Source organism: Phoenix dactylifera, chromosome 11 (assembly GCF_009389715.1).
Source record: "Phoenix dactylifera cultivar Barhee BC4 chromosome 11, palm_55x_up_171113_PBpolish2nd_filt_p, whole genome shotgun sequence".
Lineage (NCBI taxonomy): Eukaryota > Viridiplantae > Streptophyta > Magnoliopsida > Arecales > Arecaceae > Phoenix > Phoenix dactylifera.
In genome coordinates, this window is record NC_052402.1 from 2,499,830 (window position 1) to 2,520,579 (window position 20,750).

The 20,750-nt window shown below is 38.8% G+C and overlaps 2 protein-coding genes across 5 annotated transcripts; both read left to right on the forward strand.

Moving 5' to 3' along the window:
* Positions 1–949: 949 nt before the first annotated feature.
* LOC103719603 (zinc finger CCCH domain-containing protein 7) lies at positions 950–10,048 on the forward strand. Of its 4 annotated transcripts, XR_003388053.2 has the most exons (9): positions 950–2,656; positions 3,533–3,598; positions 3,808–3,936; positions 4,805–4,855; positions 5,809–5,949; positions 6,133–6,953; positions 7,656–7,804; positions 8,171–8,771; positions 8,907–10,048. XR_003388053.2 is itself a non-coding variant. In XM_039131245.1 (6 exons), the coding sequence occupies exons 1-6, from the start codon at positions 1,061–1,063 to the stop codon at positions 6,727–6,729; spliced, it is 2,580 nt and encodes an 859-aa protein (XP_038987173.1). In that variant the 5' UTR covers positions 950–1,060; the 3' UTR covers positions 6,730–7,234. The 4 variants fall into 4 exon arrangements, 1 of the variants encoding a protein (XP_038987173.1); XR_005513799.1 differs by lacking the exon at positions 7,656–7,804; XR_005513800.1 differs by lacking the exons at positions 8,171–8,771; positions 8,907–10,048 and having other exon boundaries at positions 7,656–7,923.
* A 1,437-nt stretch (positions 10,049–11,485) lies between these two features.
* On the forward strand, positions 11,486–18,842 carry LOC103719612 (5'-nucleotidase SurE). The gene is made up of 10 exons (XM_008808941.3): positions 11,486–12,034; positions 12,484–12,578; positions 12,812–12,879; positions 12,985–13,028; positions 13,346–13,423; positions 13,518–13,671; positions 17,426–17,578; positions 17,687–17,797; positions 18,172–18,237; positions 18,361–18,842. Exons 1-10 carry the CDS (start codon positions 11,715–11,717, stop codon positions 18,466–18,468), a joined length of 1,197 nt encoding a protein of 398 aa, XP_008807163.1. The 5' UTR covers positions 11,486–11,714; the 3' UTR covers positions 18,469–18,842.
* The last annotated feature ends 1,908 nt before the right edge of the window (positions 18,843–20,750 follow it).

Genomic DNA, 20,750 nt, shown 5'->3' on the forward strand with positions numbered 1-20,750 from the left:
TCTAATTTTTATCAAGGGCATAATAGAAATTATACATAACTTTCTCAAGAAAGTGGATGGTCAACTAAACATAAGTACTTTGGAAATTTGTCATTTTCTCATAGTCAACTAAACATGCCAAAAATACTTTCCTAAGCATCATCTTCCTAGGAATCTATTTTTTAGAAATCATATTCCTAGGAGGAAAAATGCTTCTTGCGAACCAAACGAACCCTTAAGGTTTTAAGATAGCCTCGTTAAGAAGGCATTAGAGCGGCCAGAAAGAAAAATTCCCTCTATTTTAACTATGTGCTCACTTAACATCAAGTATATTTATGTATATATGTATGTATGTGTGTGTGTATATATATATATATATTCAATCAATTTTAAGAGTGTCTGCCCATGCACAGGTATATATATATATATATATATATGTGTGTGTGTGTATGTATAAATATATATCTATATACATACATGCATATATATGGACATATACAACTATGTGCTCACTTAACACCGGGTATATTTTTATATATATATATTCAATCAATTTTAAAAGTGGCCATCCATATTCTTATAGACTTGAGGAAATCATGGGCATGTCCATGATTCCCCTGGCCTGGGCTTTTTTTGTCAGCCTGAGACTGCTCCTTTGGACGAATTAGGTAGTCCATGGGCTAACATTGTTAATTTGGGCCGTGGATGGTGGATGCCAATTTGGGTGGCACGTGCACGTGGATATCTGCGTTCGTCGTTAGCATCACCACTAGCCGGCCCACCCTACGTGCAAGTGGAGGCCTTTAGACACTCTGAGCCGAGCCCCATTGGGTCGGGCTGGGGCCTTCATAATTGGTGTCGATGAGAAGATTTGGGCCGGCTCTCACATCGCTCTGATTTGCACGGTCCAACTTACCAACCGAAAGCAGCAGGGTGGCCGCCTTAACTAGTACTTCCGTCGGCATACGTTACCGCAGACCGCAAGCTCTATCCTCTATGTACGGGTTCGGCGACTGGTCCTTAGAGGCACGCTAGGTTTTCCAACGGATCGAATCTTGGAGAGGGAGGGGAATTCGAATTGATGGAGGACCTCGTTCGAAGCCCCGCGCCTGAGCTTCAAACCCTAAACCCTCGGATGGAAGGCTTCTCGCGATCTGCTTCTCGCACGCCCCGGCGATCCCATCTCGACAGCGCCTCCTATCGCACTCTGGTTCGGATCTTCTCCCTCTGCCTCGACGAATCCCTCGGTCGTCCTCAGGAGTCTCGTAAAGATCCAAACCCTAGATCGGATGACGTGCCAGAGAGCTCGTGCACCGGTAAAGATTCGATCTTTGGTCGAAGCGGTGATGGAAACGTGGCGGAGGAAATCGGTCGTGGTAGGAAGGGAGAAGGGCACAGTGGGTTTGAAGGCAGTGAGCGCGGTGAATTCGGAGGCAGCGAGAGGAGTCAAGGTTCGGCATGTGGAAACCCTAGGTTTGATGATTCTTCTTTGAATGGAAATATTAGTTCGAGGGAGGAACTAGGGCATGAGAATGGCACAAGCGTGGAGTTGCCCGAAGCACTTGTCTTTGAAAAGCTGCAATCTGGTGGCATTAAAGATGAAGCTTCGCATAGGATGGAAGAATTGGGGCATGGAAGTGGGCGTGAGGAGTGTGATCAAAGCGCCAATGGTGGAACTCAGAAAGCTCTGCTTTTTACAGATCTAGAGCATTTACTGCATGAGAATATAAATTCTGTGGAACAACCGGGGAATGGGGAATTGCTGAATGACATAATCTTTGATTTTTCTGGATTAATTGATAACCCGAATGACCTAGTTTGTTCAGCAGGGTCACAGGATGGACAAAGACAATTGGGACATGGTGAACTCGCCAACAATGAGTTGCGGAAAGATGTACCTCTTCGAAATACCAAATTAGCTGATTCCAAGAATCAAAATTCATGTTCAGGACAAGGAAAGAATCACGAACCTCAGGATGAAAGCAGTAAAATAATTTTCTCTGGAGATAAAATGATTTATTCTTCTGAGGAACTACTTCATGGTAAAATGAGAGAAGGGCATGGTGAATGCGTAAATGATGTATTAACTAAGCACATGTTTCCTGATAAGCATATGATGGATGGAGTTCGGCATAAAGAAATTAAATCAGTGAAAGAATTAGGAGAAGTGTTGCATGAAGAAACACACTGTTGTTCTGATTCTTTGATGGAAGGTTCTGAGTCAAGAGAACTGGCAATTCCAGTATTAGCTTCAGAAGATAGTGGAGACATTGAGGAAGGTGAAATTCCTGGGGAATTAAATATTTCCAACCAGGATTTGGATATGGTACATGAACATGCAGTCCTTGAAGATCGGAATATAGAGGAAGGGACAACATATTGTGGCTCTCCTAAGAAAGGAGATACTAACATGACTTGTCTTGATGAGGGTATGCATTCAAGAGAAAGTAACTACAAGGATGATGAATCTGCTGTGCCCATACATATTACAAAGGGTGACATAATGCATGTTTCTGGGGATGATAGGTATTCAGAAACTCAGATGAAGAAAAGTTACAGTTCTGGGATGAGAGTGGATGTTAAGCGCCCAGCTGTTGATTCAGAGGCTCTTGGATTGCCTGGCGAGAACTTAGGAAACATAATAAGTCAGAACAAAGAAAAACCATCCAACCATGAGGTATGATAATAATTTTTTTCCTTTGTGCATGTTATGTTACCATTTTATTTTACAAACTGATTTGTTTGTTTATCTATTCTACATCTGCTATGGATGATCTTGCTGTGAAGTGTTGGCTTTTTTTTTGTGAACTTTGTTTGTTCTGCAGATGAATATGCTGCCATGGTTTATTTGCTTGTTATTGAATCTCAAAATCGATGCTTATATTTTTTTTTTCAAATTCAGAAATGCATCAATTTGTCTCCTGTTAGAGACATTTTAGAATGGTAACTTTAGGACATTGTTTGTTGGAGATTGGAATTTCATTTTCATGGAGAATTCTTTTTCTAACATTTGTTCAATATTTTCATCAACTCATGCAAATGACATTCGGCATATAAAATTTAATGTTCTAATCTTGGCTTTACCTTCATTTTTAAAATATAGTCTTGGTTTTGATGTTATCTAGAAAGTACATGTAGTTTTAGGTCTTGTAGAGTTAGATGATCTAACTCATTTAAGTGATCTGTCAGACATTCGCTACTATAGTTCTTTCTTTACAGGTTAGTTCTTTTAATTTGACAAAGAAATAAGTTCTTCCAGTGGTTTTTACAAATAAGTTCTTGTAATCAAACAAAGAAATTTACTCGATCACTTTCACATTTTCTAGGATAAGGAATCACATATACCATTTTGGCTACTATACAGAACATGCTGGTTTCGATTTTGTATATTCTTCTTTTTTTCGTCTTCAATTTTTTGTTAGGAAGACATGCATATTAGCAGTATCTTTGTTTCATTGTATTGTATTGATCCATTTTTCATATTCCCTGGTCTTTGTTTCACCAATTGTATTCATGAAATCTCTTGTTTCTTTGCAATGTATGTCTATTACAGGCTGTTGAAGCTAGGCTGAAAAGAAAACGAGGTGCTTTAACCGAGGAAAGAAAAGCTAAACGAAAGGTGTGTATTGGTTCAGATATTACTTTCTGGTTCCCATATTACTTTCTCATGACCTAGGTCTCAATATTATAGTGAACTAATTAATTCATCTTGGAGTTTGAAAGGGCAACTAGTCTGAAGTTCACATGGAAAAAAAAACCTAATGTGTGTCTGTGTGACCAAAATCAAAGTATTGAATTCATGGTCTTAACTGCTAATTGGTTTTGCAGAAGGCTAAGAAAAGGAAAAGAGCACAGAAGGAGCGAGAACAAGGAGTCAAGAGATTGAAACTGCAGCCAATTTCAAAGCCAAAAACAGTGAAATATTGCAACTTCTATCTGATGGGTAGATGTCAGCAGGTTAAGTAATTAACTTTTTTCTTCAAAATATTCAATTTTTAAATTAATTTTAGATTTTCTTAATGTTGTGCTCATTCCCATTAGAGTCGACATTAGTTTCACCATATTTTCATATTTTTATGGTTGAATAATTTTAGCGTGTTTCTTTTATTTTTGAGTGGAATAATTCTATTTCTAGTATGATTTTGTCTTTCAAACTTCATACCCGATCGATTTGTCTTTCTCACTTCGCTTTGTGTCAGCCAACATGGCCTTCCACCATTTTCTTTAAAAAAAATTTGTTGTCCTGATTGGGATGGGTTTTGTACTGACTAAGCTGGCCTTGATACCAGCTTGTACCGGTGGAACCGATCGAATGGCCGGTTTGTCCCATTTCAGTGCTTTTTAAAAGAAATTCTCGTCCCGATCAGAATGGGCTTCGTATTGGCCTTGGTACCTTTTGGTACTGTTGGGGCTGGCTGGTATATCCGATCCTGTGCTGTTTTAGTGTCCCAACATCCATACTGGTGCTGGTTTTGTATCGGAGCAGCATGGTACTAACAGAACCATCTCATTCCATTGGTTTTTTAATCTGTGGCTGCAAACACGAAGGAGGTCTGAGGACCCTTACTAAGAAATGACATGACCCTAGATGTGGTGAATCACAAATGTCTTAATAGAATGCTCCATGCCAATCCCATGTACATGGAATGAAGCCTTTTGGATAAAAGTTATATGAATTTACTTAATATTACATATGGGCATGTAGAATGTTATTTCTTTGTCATATACTTTCATATAGTAAGTTATTGAATTGCTTACAAAAATTACATATTGCTTCTGATTTTCTTAATCTCATATATTCAACAAATTTTTTTTTTCCCTTCAGGGAGACCTGTGCAAGTTTTCTCACGACACTACTCCCTTGACAAAGTCCCAGGTATGTATAGACTTCATTGAATATCTTTAACATTTTTAACATGTTCTGGTCAGATCTCTTAATATCTGATCGTGCAATCTGTCGTTATAATGTGAAAACAGTACATTCTGCTTGTGATGTAAAGGCACATAGTAAAAACAAATATGTGGAAGCGCAACCCTCATGTCCATCCTTTTTCTGGCTATATAACATGTTAGTCATATGGTAAATCAATCTTTATTTGATGTCATGTCTCTTATTTTGTGTATCTTAATTACTTTGATGTTTTGTATATATGTTTTTTTGGGGGATATTTAAGATTTCTAGATATGTTGCTATAGCTCATCTTGTGGATAAAGAATTTATATAGTTGGGTAGATTTAATTGATCACTTATGATTGTCCAAGGAAAACTTTTGCAATAATCGAGCTGGAAGCTGCCATCTATGGATGGGATGAGCCTTGTTAGTTCAAGAGTGGAAACATTCATATCAATCTTAATAAGGTGTCTCTTGTGCAGCAGTGTTGAAATTGCTTGTTCAAATGTAGAGGGAAATTGATCTTAGGTTGCTTGCTTCTCGTAAATCTTTACTTGATCCTTAGCTAGATGCTTGGCCTCCTTGCTTTGAGTTATATAGCCAACTCCCCCTTGATGGTACAAGGGTTGCCTGGTATTATCAATATGAGGTAAAATATGTCTCCTTTTCTGTGTCTTACTAGACAATTCATTTAAGATATATTCATAAAAGTTGTTATTTAAATCAGTGACTGAAAAGTCAAGTTTAGTTTCTTTTCTTACTTAATTGGCATTTCTTTATCCACTGCAACTTGGATTATGATGATTTTTCTAACAAGCCAGATAAACTCAATATTTTACCAGCATCCTCCTTAGTTGCTAAAGTTATTACCTGCATAACTGAAATTTAGTATCATTACATTTTCTTTCCTTGCTCTTGATGGTGTTATTTCGTGCAGCCATGCACGTATTTTGCACGTGATTCTTGTTTGAAAGGGGATGATTGTCCATTTGATCATCAGCTTTCTAAGTACCCATGTCACAACTTCTCATCCAAAGGCATGTGCAGCAGAGGAGATAAATGCAAGTTTTCACATAAGGTATCTCTACAAAGCTGTCATATATTCTTGTTTTAGTATTTTTCATCTCTTCAATCTTCAGCTTCTAGTCCCTAAGAATTGAGCCAATTTTTTGTTTGTTTTGCTGCATCTAATGTTGATATGAAAGTTTAATTGCTATTCAGCTTATTAACTCTATGAATTTTTGGTTACTCTTGATCTCAGATTACAACCAACGAGGCTTCCTCCTCAATTCCAATCATAAGCAAATCCAAGTCTCCATTGACATCAGAAAATTTAAATTTCAGAAAGCAAAATACCACAAACAGCACCTCCATAGTTGCCTGTGGTCCACCTAAAACTACAACTTCATGCACACCATTTCCCATTCAAAAGAACATGGAGGGAGACACTATAAAGCCTCCAAAGATTCCCATGCGGATACCTAATGGAATACGCTTTCTTTCATTTGGAAAAGGTCCTTCAGACAGCATTAACAGGCAGCACCACGATAATCTTCTCCTCAAGGAACGCAAAATATTGGATCAGCAGAATCAGGAGAAATTTTTGATGGATGGGCATAAGAATGATACCGATGATATCAGTTTGGCTCAGACATCACTTCTTAAAGTACATAGTGAGTCTAATGTGATGTCTGGTGGAGCTGCTTATTCTGCTATAAATACCCTTGACAATAAGAATTTGAAGAATAAGAGTATCAGCAGTGTGTCTTCTGTAGTTCCTGGTTCCAGGAGCCTCCATAGTGAAGTGTCAGATGCTTCTAAAATTTTGGAGGAGTTCTTATTCAGTGGTGTCAGCTAGAAGCAAGGAGTAGCGTCTGTTGTTTGCCCAAGTCTCTCCTTCAGCTGTCACTGATATTGATGTACAATGGCCAAGGTCCCATTTGTTGGAGAAGATTGCTGTGTCAGTACTCCGTAATACACACCCTGCTGCATTATCATATAGTTACGAGTTACAGCAGTGGCTTATTTGGTGTTGCAGACTTTGTGAGGTCTTGACGTTAACAGTTGAGTTGCTGTACTATTGTAAGTAATTGCCCCCTTCTCTCTCCCTTTTTCTGAGAATTACAATTCCAGTTGTATTTGAAAGAGTCATTCTTAAGTAACAAGTCACTGAAGGAAGAGAGAAGCATAGTGTCTAACAGCTGTTGATCGTTTCGAAAGTGGTTCTATCTGAACTGAGGAAGATGGAATCATTTTCTTGTTTATTATCTTTCATTGTTTTATGGATCTCTGTATGATGTAATTCTCAAGTATATCATAACTTTACAATAATGGTAAGTTGAAAGTCAAAAAGTTTGGATAAAGTGGTTGTACTTTGATGCTTGACTTAATTAAGTGCGATATGCCATGCTGGTCTTTTTGTAAGTTATTATAATTTGCTTGGATTTGGTCCAAACCCTATGATATAGTATCTTAAAACTGATTTTTCAGATCACTGTTCCCTGCTTGCCTCTCAATGGGGAGGAAAATTTTCCTGTCAAATGCATTTGCGAAACTTATTGCAATTTGAACCAATTTCTAGTATAAACATATTTGAACTTGTGAATTTATATGTTATAATTTAGCATCTTAGGTAATGCGACTTCTATTGATCAGCAAATTGAATGCTGTGTTTGATTGGTTCATTTTTGTCTCTTCTGTGTATATTATCTCTTTGAACTATATAGACATATTTTAAGCTTTGACCGTAGATGCTGATCTCAGATGGTTCTGCTACGATGTCAGCTAACAGGTCAGTCTCTGCTTTCATCAGTAGCTAAAGAGGTTGGAACTCCATGCTGCAACAGCTGATCCATTGATTGAACCTGGAACCCAAGCATTTTTACAATTACATCCTTTTGGGGCATCAAGTTCTAGTGTGATACATTAATTATGTATGTATTAATAGATGAAATTTATTAGAACATAAAGAAATGACCTATGTATTTCTTAACAATTGTTTTTGATTCTGTGATAATTTTTCTTATGGCTATGTAGTGTTATCTTACATAAATCCAGGTATGTGTCTTCAGTGGGGTATGATGTCTAAGCATCAACCAATATCTAATAATTTTGTCATACAAACCTAAATTCAAGTGTTATACCAATGCCCTAAATATCGGATGTGGGTATGTAAGACTAAATTAAAGAGTCCTAACGAATATGCTGAGTCTGGTGAAACAATATGCTATTTGTAGTTTATTGCAGACATACTTGGTGGTGTGAACTAACAGATACATTATTTCTGCTATGATTTCCAGGGAAAAAGCACTGCAATAATATATTGTTGTAATTCAACGAGGAACTGCTTTAACATGCCACAATAGCAGGTGCATCTAATCTGAGGGCAAAAGTGAAGCAATATCACTGTGTCAGTGAACTCTTGAAGACTGACCTTGCTGATGCAGCAAGCCTGTCGATTCAATAGCAGGATCCCCTGCCCAAGCCAGATGATCAGTTTGTTTGATCCTAGATGGGTATCCTTGTCAATGCTCCAAGCAAATGGAAAAATGGCAAACAAGCTGGTAAAGCATAATTAGGTTGAAAGAGGGGTTGTCCATTCTTTTTTTTCTTAAAAAAGGTTATTTCTATATGTAGTTACACAGATAACAAGAGATACAATTTTGGACTTCACCAAAGATTGGATGTTGTGGCATTTAAAATCAATTTTAAGTGGAGTATGAGGGAGATGTTGTGGATCAAATTTTCGAATGGGTTACATGAGCTGATGATTACAACTCCGGGGCTTCCTTGTGGTGCATTTGTGCATAAATGGAGATCTAGAAACTCTCAAGTGGTATTACAAAAGAAGAGCCTTGCAAAGCAAATAAACTTGTGGCAAATCTGGTGAAACAGATTGAGGTAAAATAAAAATGCCATCTATAAGAACTGGATTGCAAATACAATGAGACTACTATGTCCATTAATGAGCTGATTGAAAAATGAGATTTCTTTAATCAAGATTGTAATGAAGAATCTCATTCATCATTCATGCAGGATTTTCAAGGAAAATAGAAAGGCTATGCCCGTGGCTGGAATTTCGATGAAAGGAACTTAATGAAGATTTAAGCAACTTGACGAGTAAAAAGTGAAGGCAATTGGAAATAGCTCCCTGAAGTTGGGAGCAGATAAAGACTGGTGAAAAGGCCTCAGGATTGTTGAAGAACAAAAGGAGGCGGCTGTTCTTAATTAGAAATGCAGCTGGATGAGAACTGAAAGCTGGAAACATAGATACAGCAGTTGAAATGTAAGTTACAGGTGTTATGCATGCAATAAGATGATTCAGGATTCAATGAAGGATGGGAGAATTGTGCAAAGAGTTGCAGAAAAATGAAGAATGGAGAGTTTGGGAGTTCTTTATCTAATTCTCACAGTTGCAGAGAACATGAGCAATGGGTGAACAACAGGAAAAAAATACAAAGCTCGGACTTGAACCCAAGCCATTTCAGGAAGATTGAAAGCAAAAATTGGCTAGAGGTCATGTTAATCTTAAACCTCAGTTTTGTTTTTGATAGCAGGATCATTCAAGAAAACCCAGTAGTATCTCATGGAATCATTCTGTCGAGGAAGGGTCCTAAGAAGTTACGTATAAAACTGCCGGGCAACTGCTATTCTCGAAGGAGCAGCTCGTTGATGAACATTTCATCATTGTTGCTCCTTCCCCCATGATCTTAGTCCCCAAGTTCAAAATGTTTCATTCCATGACATCTGGATTTATAAGGACAGTTGAAAAGTGGCAGTGAAAGAGATTATATGTACTGGAAGAGTGGAAGATTCATATTCCTGATTCATTATTCACTGCTTCGTTTGAAGATAAACCAGGTAGCTTTGTAATCACCTCTGATTCCAAAAACCGCTATCAAACTCTTTTAACAACAAGAAGAACAACCATAGGTCACACTAGAAGAGATCAGATATTCTTAACTCCTTGAAATGATATACTGAAGTGATGCAAGGATTCAACCTTACAGGCTTGGGGGAAAAAGGAAAAAAACAGTTAAAAGTTGCTCTGTAAGCTTCCTGAAATTTTTATGCCCACTTATCCGGGGCTAGGCTAAGCACAGCTTGGTAGCATCCCTGTTGGTTGGTCTTCCCTTAGTCTAAAAAATTCTTTCCTCACTTTAGTTATCACAACTTAATTTTTTTCAAAAAGAAATGCACATCTTAAATTGAAATCTAAGTTAATATTTATTTGTAATTGATTTCTTTGATGAGTTAAAATTTAGCCAAGCCTCATGCTGATTGGTGTAAATGGCGGAGGAATGAAATAAAAGGTGCTCCTAATGATGCCCCCCTTTCAATGAGATCTACGTTCGAAAGATTTCTTGCTAAGTTGGTGATTGCACGGCTAAAGGCCCGCTTGAAGCCATCTATAATTTTGCCTCGCTGTGGGGCTACTAGTCCAACGTAGTTTTACGAGAGCACTGAAGGGACTCACGTGGTCGGGGCACTCGCCATCATGATTTCATTTAGGCCAAAACAAGTATAGGTCAAAAAGAGAGACATCACATAAACTTTTAATTTTTTTTGCTCTCTTCCTTTACCTCCGGATCATATTCATGATAAATCTATTATGACATAAATCTATCAAATAATTTCACACTAGGCCGAAATGAATCCATTTAGAATAATTTCACCAGATATGAGGCCTCCTAGATGCTCATACTTGAAGTCATTTTATCCCAATTACAGTGCCTTCTTCTTTTGAAGCCATCTGAGGCTAGAACAATGGTACTCATCAACTAGAGTACTTAATCTAGAAAAGGTCATGCATCACCTTTGCCATTCCTTTGGAAAATAAATCCAAGCCCTGAGAAGGAAATAAGGACCACCATGTAATGGTCATCCATGCACAAAGCTGGCGCATTTGATTTTAAAAATGCTCCAGTGGTTCTACGGATGATTGCTGGACCTTTATGTGATTAGGACATAGCTCTTAGAGTTTTCATAACATTCATGTAACTTTTATTGCTAATGGCCAACATTATAAAGAACAATCTTTCATCCTCCTCATTTCATTTTTCGGAAAGAAATGCACTTTGATAAGATGCAAAACATAGATGATCTTGGAGCTACTAAATTCTTAAGCATTTTAGATAGCCAAGCCCAATAAAAAGAAAAAGGAAATGATGATCTTGGTATATTATGAAAGACCCATCATCTACTATCATAACTAAGAGACCAATTAATTTTAGATAGCCAGTAAAGAAGTACTGTATGTAACGATTGTTTTGATCAAGTTTCATCAAAAGCAGACATGATAGAAAATAAATTACTCAGAATTTTCATTTGAAGTTTTGTCGACCAGACATCATAGATCACTTCCACATGAACCCATTAAATACATCCTCATTTTTTGAAAATATTGAAAATAAAATATTTTTTTCTCGAAAATAACAAAAATAATTTTAAAAATAAAAAATAAAAAATAAAACCAAAAATATCTTAAATTATATATATTTATTTTTTAAAATGAAAAATCAAACGATCCCAAACAGATCCTAAATCTTGGGGTGGAACGGAAGTCAAAACTCTCCCACCAGGACAATAATAACTCGGCCCGGGCCAAACACCAAAAAAAAGGCGAACGGAACCCGAGCCCTCTTTAATCTTTGTATACCCTCACGGAGCCTTTTCCACTCATCCTACCATCTCTCCCCCCCTCCTTCCCAACCCCCGCAACCTCCCCGTCTGACTCGGAAATACCAAACCGAATCCCCTCTCTTTCCCCCCTCTCCCTCTCCTTTACTCATACTCTCCATTAGAATCTCTTCCTCGCGTTCGTCTCCTCCTCTTCTTCTAATAATGACGACGGAATCGACGTCTATAAAGAGCAACCATATGCCCCCCTCCCTCGTCTCCAATCTTCAGAGCGTCCTCGCCGCCCGGCGAGGTGGCGGAGGCGGAGAGGACGGAGGTGAGGGCGATGCCAAGACCAGCGAGGAGGAGCCCCAGGCGGCCCCGTCCTCCGCCGCCGCCGCCGCCGAGGAGTCAGATGACGGATCCAAGAAGCCGGTCGTCCTCGTGACCAACGGCGACGGGATTGGCTCCCTGGGGCTCGCAGCCCTCGTCGAGGCGCTCGTCCGCGGCGGCCAGTGCGACGTCCACGTCTGCGCCCCGGAATTGTGAGGCCTCTCGTTCCCTTCGTTGGTTCCTTATCTGTTCGGTGTAATTCCTATATCGCAAGATTTGGACCGGTGGCTCCTTTTTTTTCGGCCAAATTTAGTCAAAATTGTTTCTACTTGGGATATGATTTTTCTCTGCTATCTTTTTTATTGGATTCTTTGGTGTTCCTTTTTGGCAACGTGTGTTTGTCCGAAATTTTAGGTTTGTTCCTTTTCTCGAGTTGGGGCGTTGGGTAGCTTGTTATTTGGGTTAGCTACAGTAGGGTTTGCTTATCTTTGCGGATGGATTTTGTCTGTTCTTTTCTTTCGCTTTGGTTTGATTCCATTGTGTTGGCTTTCTGGGTTTTGGAAGAACGAGATGGGGTTGTTGGATATAGGTATTGGCAATGATTTTGGCTGATTTCTTGGTTATTCCTTTTTTTTTCTTCTTTTGGAAATTTTGGAAAAAGGGACAAGTCTGCCTCGGGTCATTCAGTCACCGTTCGCGAGACCGTTGCTGTGACTTCTGCAGGGTTTAATGGTGCCACGGCTTTTGAGGTTTCTGGTGAGATCTTGTTTCCGCGGCTTTTTGAGTCTTTTCCTCTAATCTCCATTCTTGATTTGTTGATATCAAATTATGCTCTCGCTTCCTCATATTATTATCTATAGATTGATTTATCAAAAACAATAGTCAAGTTTGTGATATTAGAACTTGGATATGAAGAATTTACTCTTGCAAAAATCGTCAGAGGGCGAGCAAGAAGCTATTATGTTCTAATTTCGGGTAGATTCTGACAGGGACTCCTGCTGATTGTGTCTCTTTGGCTTTGTCCGGTGCGTTGTTTTCATGGTCCAGGCCAGCATTGGTATATGGTTATATATATGTTGTAAAAAATTAGAATTTAAAGTTGAAGTCAATTTAGATCCTTTTCTTTTGGGGCTTTAGTAATGTTTAATATGATATGTATCAGGTCGTCAGTGGTATTAACAGGGGATCAAATTGTGGCCATCACATGTAAGTATGCAGGCCTTTTCATTTTTTTTCCCTTGCTGTCCTGTGGATCAGTCACCAAATAATGAGTTTAGATTTCTTTTCTTTGATGAGAGGTGTCCTTTGTACAATTAACTAATGTTATGTTCCTTTAATATGTGAGCTCTATGTTTCATGTTCAATCTCAAGATCTGGTTCCACGTAGAAATCTTACTAATTTATTGTTTTTCCTTTAGTTGCATATTTCATTCCTTATATGGCTTTGAACCAGGTTAGACTGTCTTATGCAAGTGTTATATGTCGATTTTTAGTTCTCTCATTTCCTCTGAAAATTTATATAGCTTCTACTCGGGTGCTGTTGCTGGAGCTAGAGAGGCTTTACTATGTGGAGTACCTTCACTTGCAATCTCATTGAATTGGTAAATAATGCCTCCTGTTGTTATGGTCTTTGCTTGTTCAATTATCCTTGTATGTATATATCTTTCACATTTGGATTTGGATTAATTCTGCTAGGAGGAAGGATGAAAGCCAGGAAAGTGATTTCAAGGATGCAGTTGAAGTTTGTTTACCACTAATACATGTGGCCATTAGGGATATCGAAAAGGGACTTTTCCCAAAAAGTTGCCTGCTGAGCATAGAAATTCCTACATCCCCTTCTACAAACAAGGTTTGCTTTTGCCAAGTTTGAAGACTTTTAAAGTTTGAAAACCACATAGTAAATATTTACGGCATCCCATGTTTTTTTTATGAAAGATGTGGTTTGATTGTTTTTTCCGAATTAGTCTATTTGATTTTCTCTGTGAGTTTGCAATTTTTACTTTTACTATGCAATTCAATTCTTTTACCATGAGTTCTTTGACAATTAATTTGTATTTTTATCCTCTCTTCAAATGGCACATTTGGTTACACACGCTTCTACTTTCTCATTTCATACATTAATTTTGAAGCTGTGATGTTTTTAAAATAACAGCATAAGAAATATACAATGAACAGCAACATCAATATCAACAATTGGATAATTTTCAGAGTTGATAAAAATCTTACTTATTTAAGTACTCCTTAGCAATCATACTATAGGCCATAAGGTTACAAATAATAGAAGCTAGTAGGCTGCAAGGACTACATATATTTGTGTAATGATTACATGTATCTGTATTCTAGAATGCTTAATATATAAAAAATGGCATAAATGCATCAATAGCTTGGGGCAGAGTTAGGAGTTGAGCAGCTTAGGTTTTTCCCTTGAATTTAAACCAATGCATTTGCTCAATTCATCGTGGCATGAATCAAGGGACTTTCTCCTCTTTTTCTTCTTTTTCTCTCCTGGCTGAGGCAAACCACCCCCCCCTCCCCCCCCCCCCCCCCCAAACCACAGGGGGGAGAGGATACACATACTAGGATCAATCCAATCCTTTAGTGGCAGATCAGGCCTAGTATAACAACTGACACCACTATGGGGAAGTGGAATTTGAGATATATGATTGTCAATTTTGCAGAAGTAACCAATTTATAGATGTAGTGGGTCATATGATTGTTATTCTGTGAATTGTTGTTTTTATGGAGTACTGATGAATATGTGGCTTTGATTGATATTAATTGTGATATAATGTGGGGTGATGATATGATAAATGAGATTTTTGAACTGAAAATTGTATTATTTGAGATGCACTTCAGGAGTGTTGAATGGTTGGTATAAACCAGTAAAATTTAAAATAACCTGGAAGGAAGAAAATAACAAGACAGGCTAAGTTATATGGATCAAATTTTCGGCATTGAAGAATTTAAATTTCTATTTGATGAAAACATATGGCAGGTGAGAAACTCCATGGGTATTTTTGGAGGTGGGAGCTCAGATTGTAGCAGTGAGATCTTTCTTCAGAATGATGACGGATGGATGAACTTGTAATGCTCAATAAATGAGAGCTTGGAATTCTAGATATTTCTAAATATACATGCCTTCATTTTGGAGAACTATTTAAAGTGGATCCTGCAGTTTGTAACCTTTTTATCAGAAATTTTGAAATTGATGAGATGCTGCATGTACAGAAAACATTAACCATCAGTTGATGGGCCTCATCATGATAATAACTTGCTGTGGCATATCTGCCGTTTAGCTGGGCAAGGGATTTGGAAAGAAATGAACAGGCAAATCTTTGATTGTTCTGGTCTTAATTGGGGAAACTTATATTTTCCTTTTTTCCCCAAACTTGATGAGGCCTCATTTTTGTTGTTGTTTCTCTATGGTTGTATGATATGTCTTCGTTTTACCCCTAGCCTAACATTTTATAGTTTAATGGGGTTTACTCTTCCTGATTATGCCAGTACATGCTTGATCCATGATCAAATGTTACAAATCATACTTTTATCATGCGTGAATTTCCTAAATTTCTTTTCTTTCCCCCCCTCTTTATTTCTTGTATGCTTCTTTTCCATACATGTTCATTTGCATTTGTCAATGGCAGTTGACTGCTTCCATACTGGATATTATTCTTGCTGTTCTAGCATTACAACATGGCTAGGATTCTCAAATGACTTCAGGCATGTTCGGTGGTTGAGCCCATATGGCATCATCGGTGTTTCATGTAGCCTATGATTTGTGTAGTCATCATTATATATGTGAATATGATGTCATACACAAATCTATGATAAAGGCTTGGGCATCCTTTACCTTATTTAACATGTCTAACTGATAGCATTATTTTATAGCATACTCTTTTGGTCTCTGCTATTTGCTAAACCTGCATTTCATCGTCTTTTCAAGTCAAAGAGTGAGTGTCATGCATGGTCTTATGCTTTATCATTCATCTTTTCCATCATCTGTCTCTTCAACCGGAAAAAAATTTTGTGGTTTGCATGAGGACAGAGTGGTGCTTAAGAACTGTTAGACATAAGAGTTTGATATCATGCCAAATTTCCTATTCTAAAATCTTAGTTGTTACAGGTAGACCTGTTAATGGGTTGGCACGGACTGGCTTTGCTCAAAGGTCAGTACAATCTACTTAGCCGCGGCCTCAAGCTGGCCCAGCCTCCAGGCATACCTTCCAGGCCCAAATCCGGCCCTTACTTGGGCTTTGGGCTGTGGGCTGGGCTGCCGAATTAATGCCTGCTTTACTTCAAAAAATTTCAAAAAAAAATAATAGGTGAAGTCGGTAATGGCTATCGAATTTACTTAAAAAGTTTTTAAAAAATATAAATGGGTTGAAACCCCTGTTTTGTTTCGAAATAGGGTCTCTGCCTCTATTCCGGCACCCACGAAGGAGAGAGGGCTTTCGAAGCCCCCTCCTTCCACTGCCCTCTCCCTCTCCCTCCCTCCCTCCCTCCACTGCCCTCTCCCTCCCTCCCTCCCTCTTTTTTTTCCTTCTCACTCTCCCCCTCCCTCACTAGTTTCTCGATCTAAGGGTCGGAACCGTCCCAGTCTGCCCCCAGTATAGCTCGGTACGCCCCGAACTAGACATTTTGGGATAGTGTCGCTATCTCATTGGACTTGTTTGAATTATTAATAATATTCATTGTTTTGGAACACTTTTGAATTTTTGTCAAATGTTAGATCTTTTTGTTTCTGATCATGCATTTGCACATGGATAACTGTGTGTGCAATCAGGTAGGATATCTTTTGTTCTGGTGTGGACCGACCTACACTAGATACTGAATTATAAGGATTTGGATTGAACCTAGGATATCACAAATATCTTCAAATTGTATCTGAACATAGGATTTGGTATGTATTGGACACTGACATTCATTAAATATGATTAAGATACATGTCAGAGATTTATTCTATGTTATGAAGCATAGATATGGGCATGAGATACAAATATGACACTACAGAATACTGGTAATAGGAACTCCGAAAAATAGTGTATGAAACATCTATGATACAACATAAACAATTTGTTTAAAAAAAATTATGTAAAAATTGTTTAAAAAGCGTGATGACTTATCACAATGTTATAGTCCATTCTTCATAGGATGAGAGCAGTTTCTACAAACTTCATTTCAGGTGCTATCTAAGGAGCTCATACTCCCAATAACTCGAGCTTCGCTTCTTAGGTTGCCTTAATGTGACTGAATTAGCAGACTGGTGCTTATCCAGATAACCTTTATGAGACTTGATACATTCTCTCTCAATGATGATAAGGGTGTCATGATTCTTTTTGCATCTAGCATGCACTTGCATCTATGCACATGTAATGGACCAAAGTTATCAATAAATACTGACATTTGCAGATTCTATAGTTGTACTTTTGCATTGAGAACTAACATGTTTAGTACATAGATTTGTTTGTGTTGATAAGATTAAGGTATGTCTTTGATGGCTGCTGTGCCTGATTTCATTGTGAATATGTGGACCTACCTGTTTGTTGGTTATTATAGCTCCTTAGGTTAACATCGTTTTTCACTGTGTCTGAACTTTTTGACAGGGCTTCAAGCTGACCAGGCAGAGTCTATGGAGGTCTTCTCCTAACTGGCATGTGTTATCAGCAAACAGGCATCCTTCTGCTGGGCAGTTCATGTCTATGCATCAAAGCCTTGGAGTACAGCTTGCACAGCTTGGCCGAGATGCCTCTGCAGCAGTTAGTATTATTTTATAATCTGTCCATGGACGGGAACCAGACATTTGCCATTTTTTTCTTGGACTGTTCCTTATCTTCTTATCTTCTGAAGAATCTGTGCTTTTTCAGGGAGCAGCTCGTCGCATTACTGCTCAAAGGAAGAATGTGGAAATAGAATCAGTTGCAGCAGCTGGAAAACCTGAGAAAAGAGAGGTGGTGAAGAAGTACTTCCGTTTAGAGGTATGCTTGGGTTGTGTAAATTTGTAACAGGCATGCCATATATAAATAATATGAAGAGTTTTCTGGCTCATTTGAAGCTCATTGATGAGATTTTAGCTGGTGTACTGTACTAAGTTATGCATGATAGTCTAATACCAGGCTTGTTTCTTCTAAAAGAAACCTTTTTTGGATATTGTGGTAGCAGAGGAGGCTGTTTTCTTGCTAGGTCATATTTTTAGTTTTTCTCAGAAAACAATACTTTTTGAGTATCTGTACTAGCTTGCTTTTTTAAATGAAACCACTTGAACATCACCTGCACATCTGAACATTTTATGTTGCACAAGTATTTAGGATTAACAAGTGTGGAGCCTTCCATCGCACTTTTTTAATTGCAGTTTCTTGAGAAGGAGCAAGAAGAATTAGATGAAGATCTTGATTTTAGGGCTCTGGAAAATGGCTTTGTGAGTCTCTCTCTCTCTCTCACTCTCTCTCTCTCTCACTCACTCACTCACTCTCCCTCACCCTTTCACACACACAGACACGTGGACGTTCTTAGCAAGCAAACTTTTTCATCTTCTTTACAGATTGCTGTAACTCCTCTACATTTAAACGTCCATGCGGGGTCTGAGATCCAAGCCTCTGTTTCGGAGTGGCTTGCCTCAGCTCTAACAGGAGGTGGAGATGCTCTCTGAGGCTGACACGAGACATTAGTTTAACCTGTATACTGTTGTAGGTGGTTACTTTGTTTTCTGCCCCATGGTCAAGGTGTCACGTTTAATTCCAATTTGTGCTCAATCCATTTTGTTCGTTCATTGTTCTCTGCAACTGAAGAAACCCATGCTTCATCCATTACATTAGTAGAATCAGCAGTTGGCCGCATGGGTTCCAATTTTCTAGTCACCCTGCCTCTTGTTAGGTGTGTTTCTTGTCTGGAACAAATGGCTTCTATTCTGAATTGTAAAGGGAGGTGTGGGGTGTTGTGGTTTTGATTTGTTTAGATTGGAGATGGGCAGCTCTGCCTGGATTTTTTTTCCTCCTTAATGGAGTCTTTTTAGACATATTGGTGCCTTTTCCTCTGCCTCATGCTTGTAATAATCACAGGTGGAAGGTCATTAAGAGCTGTGGATGAATTATGCTGTCTTTAATGTTGGTATCTTCAACGGCAGAGCTTCTTGTTGCTGCTGAGGGTCACAACAGTCGAACGAGCTTGAGAGGGGAAAATTTGTTGGGACAAATATGCTTGTCACCAATGACGTTAATAATTTACATAGTTGCAGAAGATGTATATCCTTTCAGAGTTCGAGGTCTCTTCCTCCCTTCGAACGGAACAGATGAAAGAAATAAATGCAATCCGGATGCCTCCTTTCAAAAGAAGATATTCAGGTGGGTAATGATGCGACGTCATTCTATTTGATGAATTTCCATAATGGACCACAAGTTTTTGTAGCTAAGCAACTCAAAAGAAATAGAGCCATAGGATGTCTAGGCTTCCGGTAGGTTTCAGGGGAGCGGCATAACGAGATAATTAGGAGTCGAGTAATGTAGAGATACGAACCCGAACGCCCCCCTCCTACCACCTCGTGAGCTAATGTGGTGAAAGGTAAGCCATCCGCCCTTAGGAATCTTAGCATCGTTTCACAGGAATAGCTTGATAAAAATCAAACGATGCGGAGTTCTCTTCTGGATGACGGGGTGGGGCGGCCCCGTCGTGTTACCTCATGGTTCCACGCATATACTGTTCCTTAATGCTGTTATGTTGTTAATTTTCAGGTGTTTACTGTTGTTTTTTTTTTTTTTCCTTCTCTTTCGCGGTTGTCTGTCGTTTTTGTCGATTCCCGAGCATTTTAGTTGTTTTTCTGTTTTAGTACCTCCTTTTTGGTGATAAATTTACGTCCAAAAATCCAACTTTGGAGCCGAAAAAAATACATCTCTAGCTGAGATCAGATCAATTATCGTATGAAAACCTCAATATATGATGGAACCATCCTTTTGTTTTTTGTTTTTTTTTAACGAATTGTTTTGTCTTTGTGTTGGTGCTGACAATTTGAATCTTTTCTTGTGATATGAATCCTTGAAGTCATTCGGTTGAATCTCAATCGATCCCTCGCACATTCTTGACAGTATGATGGCGTGAAAATGGATCCACCAAGGCTAATGCCATGCAAAAAATGATGGGGATGGTTCTGTTCGATTCGAGCTGAAGAGGAATGGCAAGGACGGGGGGGATGCCATGAGTCCATGACTTGGTCTTGCTGTCGTCGGGCTATGAGAATGGGATATGCTATGTACTTGGATGGGGAGACGAACTTGATGGTTAAGAGATCGCTGGAGGCAACTTTTCTCTTGGGAAGATGATCGATCCTTCTAAGGATTTTAATGCCACCATCGGATGCGAAGAACCAAATTCTGGCGTCTACACTTTTGTGGGCAATTAGGAGTATGACCGGCGCAGGTCGATGGCATCGATCTAAGTCGATTTTTTCTCAGAGATTCCAAGCTTCGGAACACCGGCTACATATGTGGAGTGCTCATTTTCACTGGTCATAACACCAGAGTTGACGCAAACTGCAACCTAGTCTCCATCTAAAAGAAGCAGAATAGAGAGAAAAAAAGGATTGCGTCATTTACATCCTCTTCACCGTTCTTGTTCTGGTCTTCTTGATCAGCTCCATACAGTTCATGGTGAAGACAGAGTTTGAAATGCCAGAATGGTGGTACTTGCAGGTGCAGTGGTTGGCGACAGCAACTTTGTATGACCTGCCAACATCTGGATTATCAACCATCTTCCATCCCGTCGCAGCTCTTATCCTCTTTGGATATTTAATACCGATTTCGCTGTATGTTTCAATTGAAACTGTGAATGTCTTGCAATCAAAGTAGTTCATCAACCAAGATCTTCGAATGTGCGGCAAGGATTCGTGAAATCGTGCTCAATTCCAGACTTCCAATCTGAATGAGGAGCTTTGGCAGGTTG

Coding starts and splice junctions, on each gene's coding strand:
- LOC103719603 (XM_039131245.1), top strand. CDS start 1,061: ATGGAGGACCTCGTTCGAAGCCCCGCGCCTGAGCTTCAAACCCTAAAC. Junction 3,937..4,804: donor TGATGGGTAGATGTCAGCAG/GTTAAGTAATTA, acceptor TTTTCCCTTCAG/GGAGACCTGTGCAAGTTTTC. Junction 5,950..6,132: donor AATGCAAGTTTTCACATAAG/GTATCTCTACAA, acceptor TCTTGATCTCAG/ATTACAACCAACGAGGCTTC.
- LOC103719612 (XM_008808941.3), top strand. CDS start 11,715: ATGACGACGGAATCGACGTCTATAAAGAGCAACCATATGCCCCCCTCC. Junction 17,579..17,686: donor GCCGAGATGCCTCTGCAGCA/GTTAGTATTATT, acceptor GTGCTTTTTCAG/GGAGCAGCTCGTCGCATTAC. Junction 17,798..18,171: donor AGAAGTACTTCCGTTTAGAG/GTATGCTTGGGT, acceptor TTTTAATTGCAG/TTTCTTGAGAAGGAGCAAGA.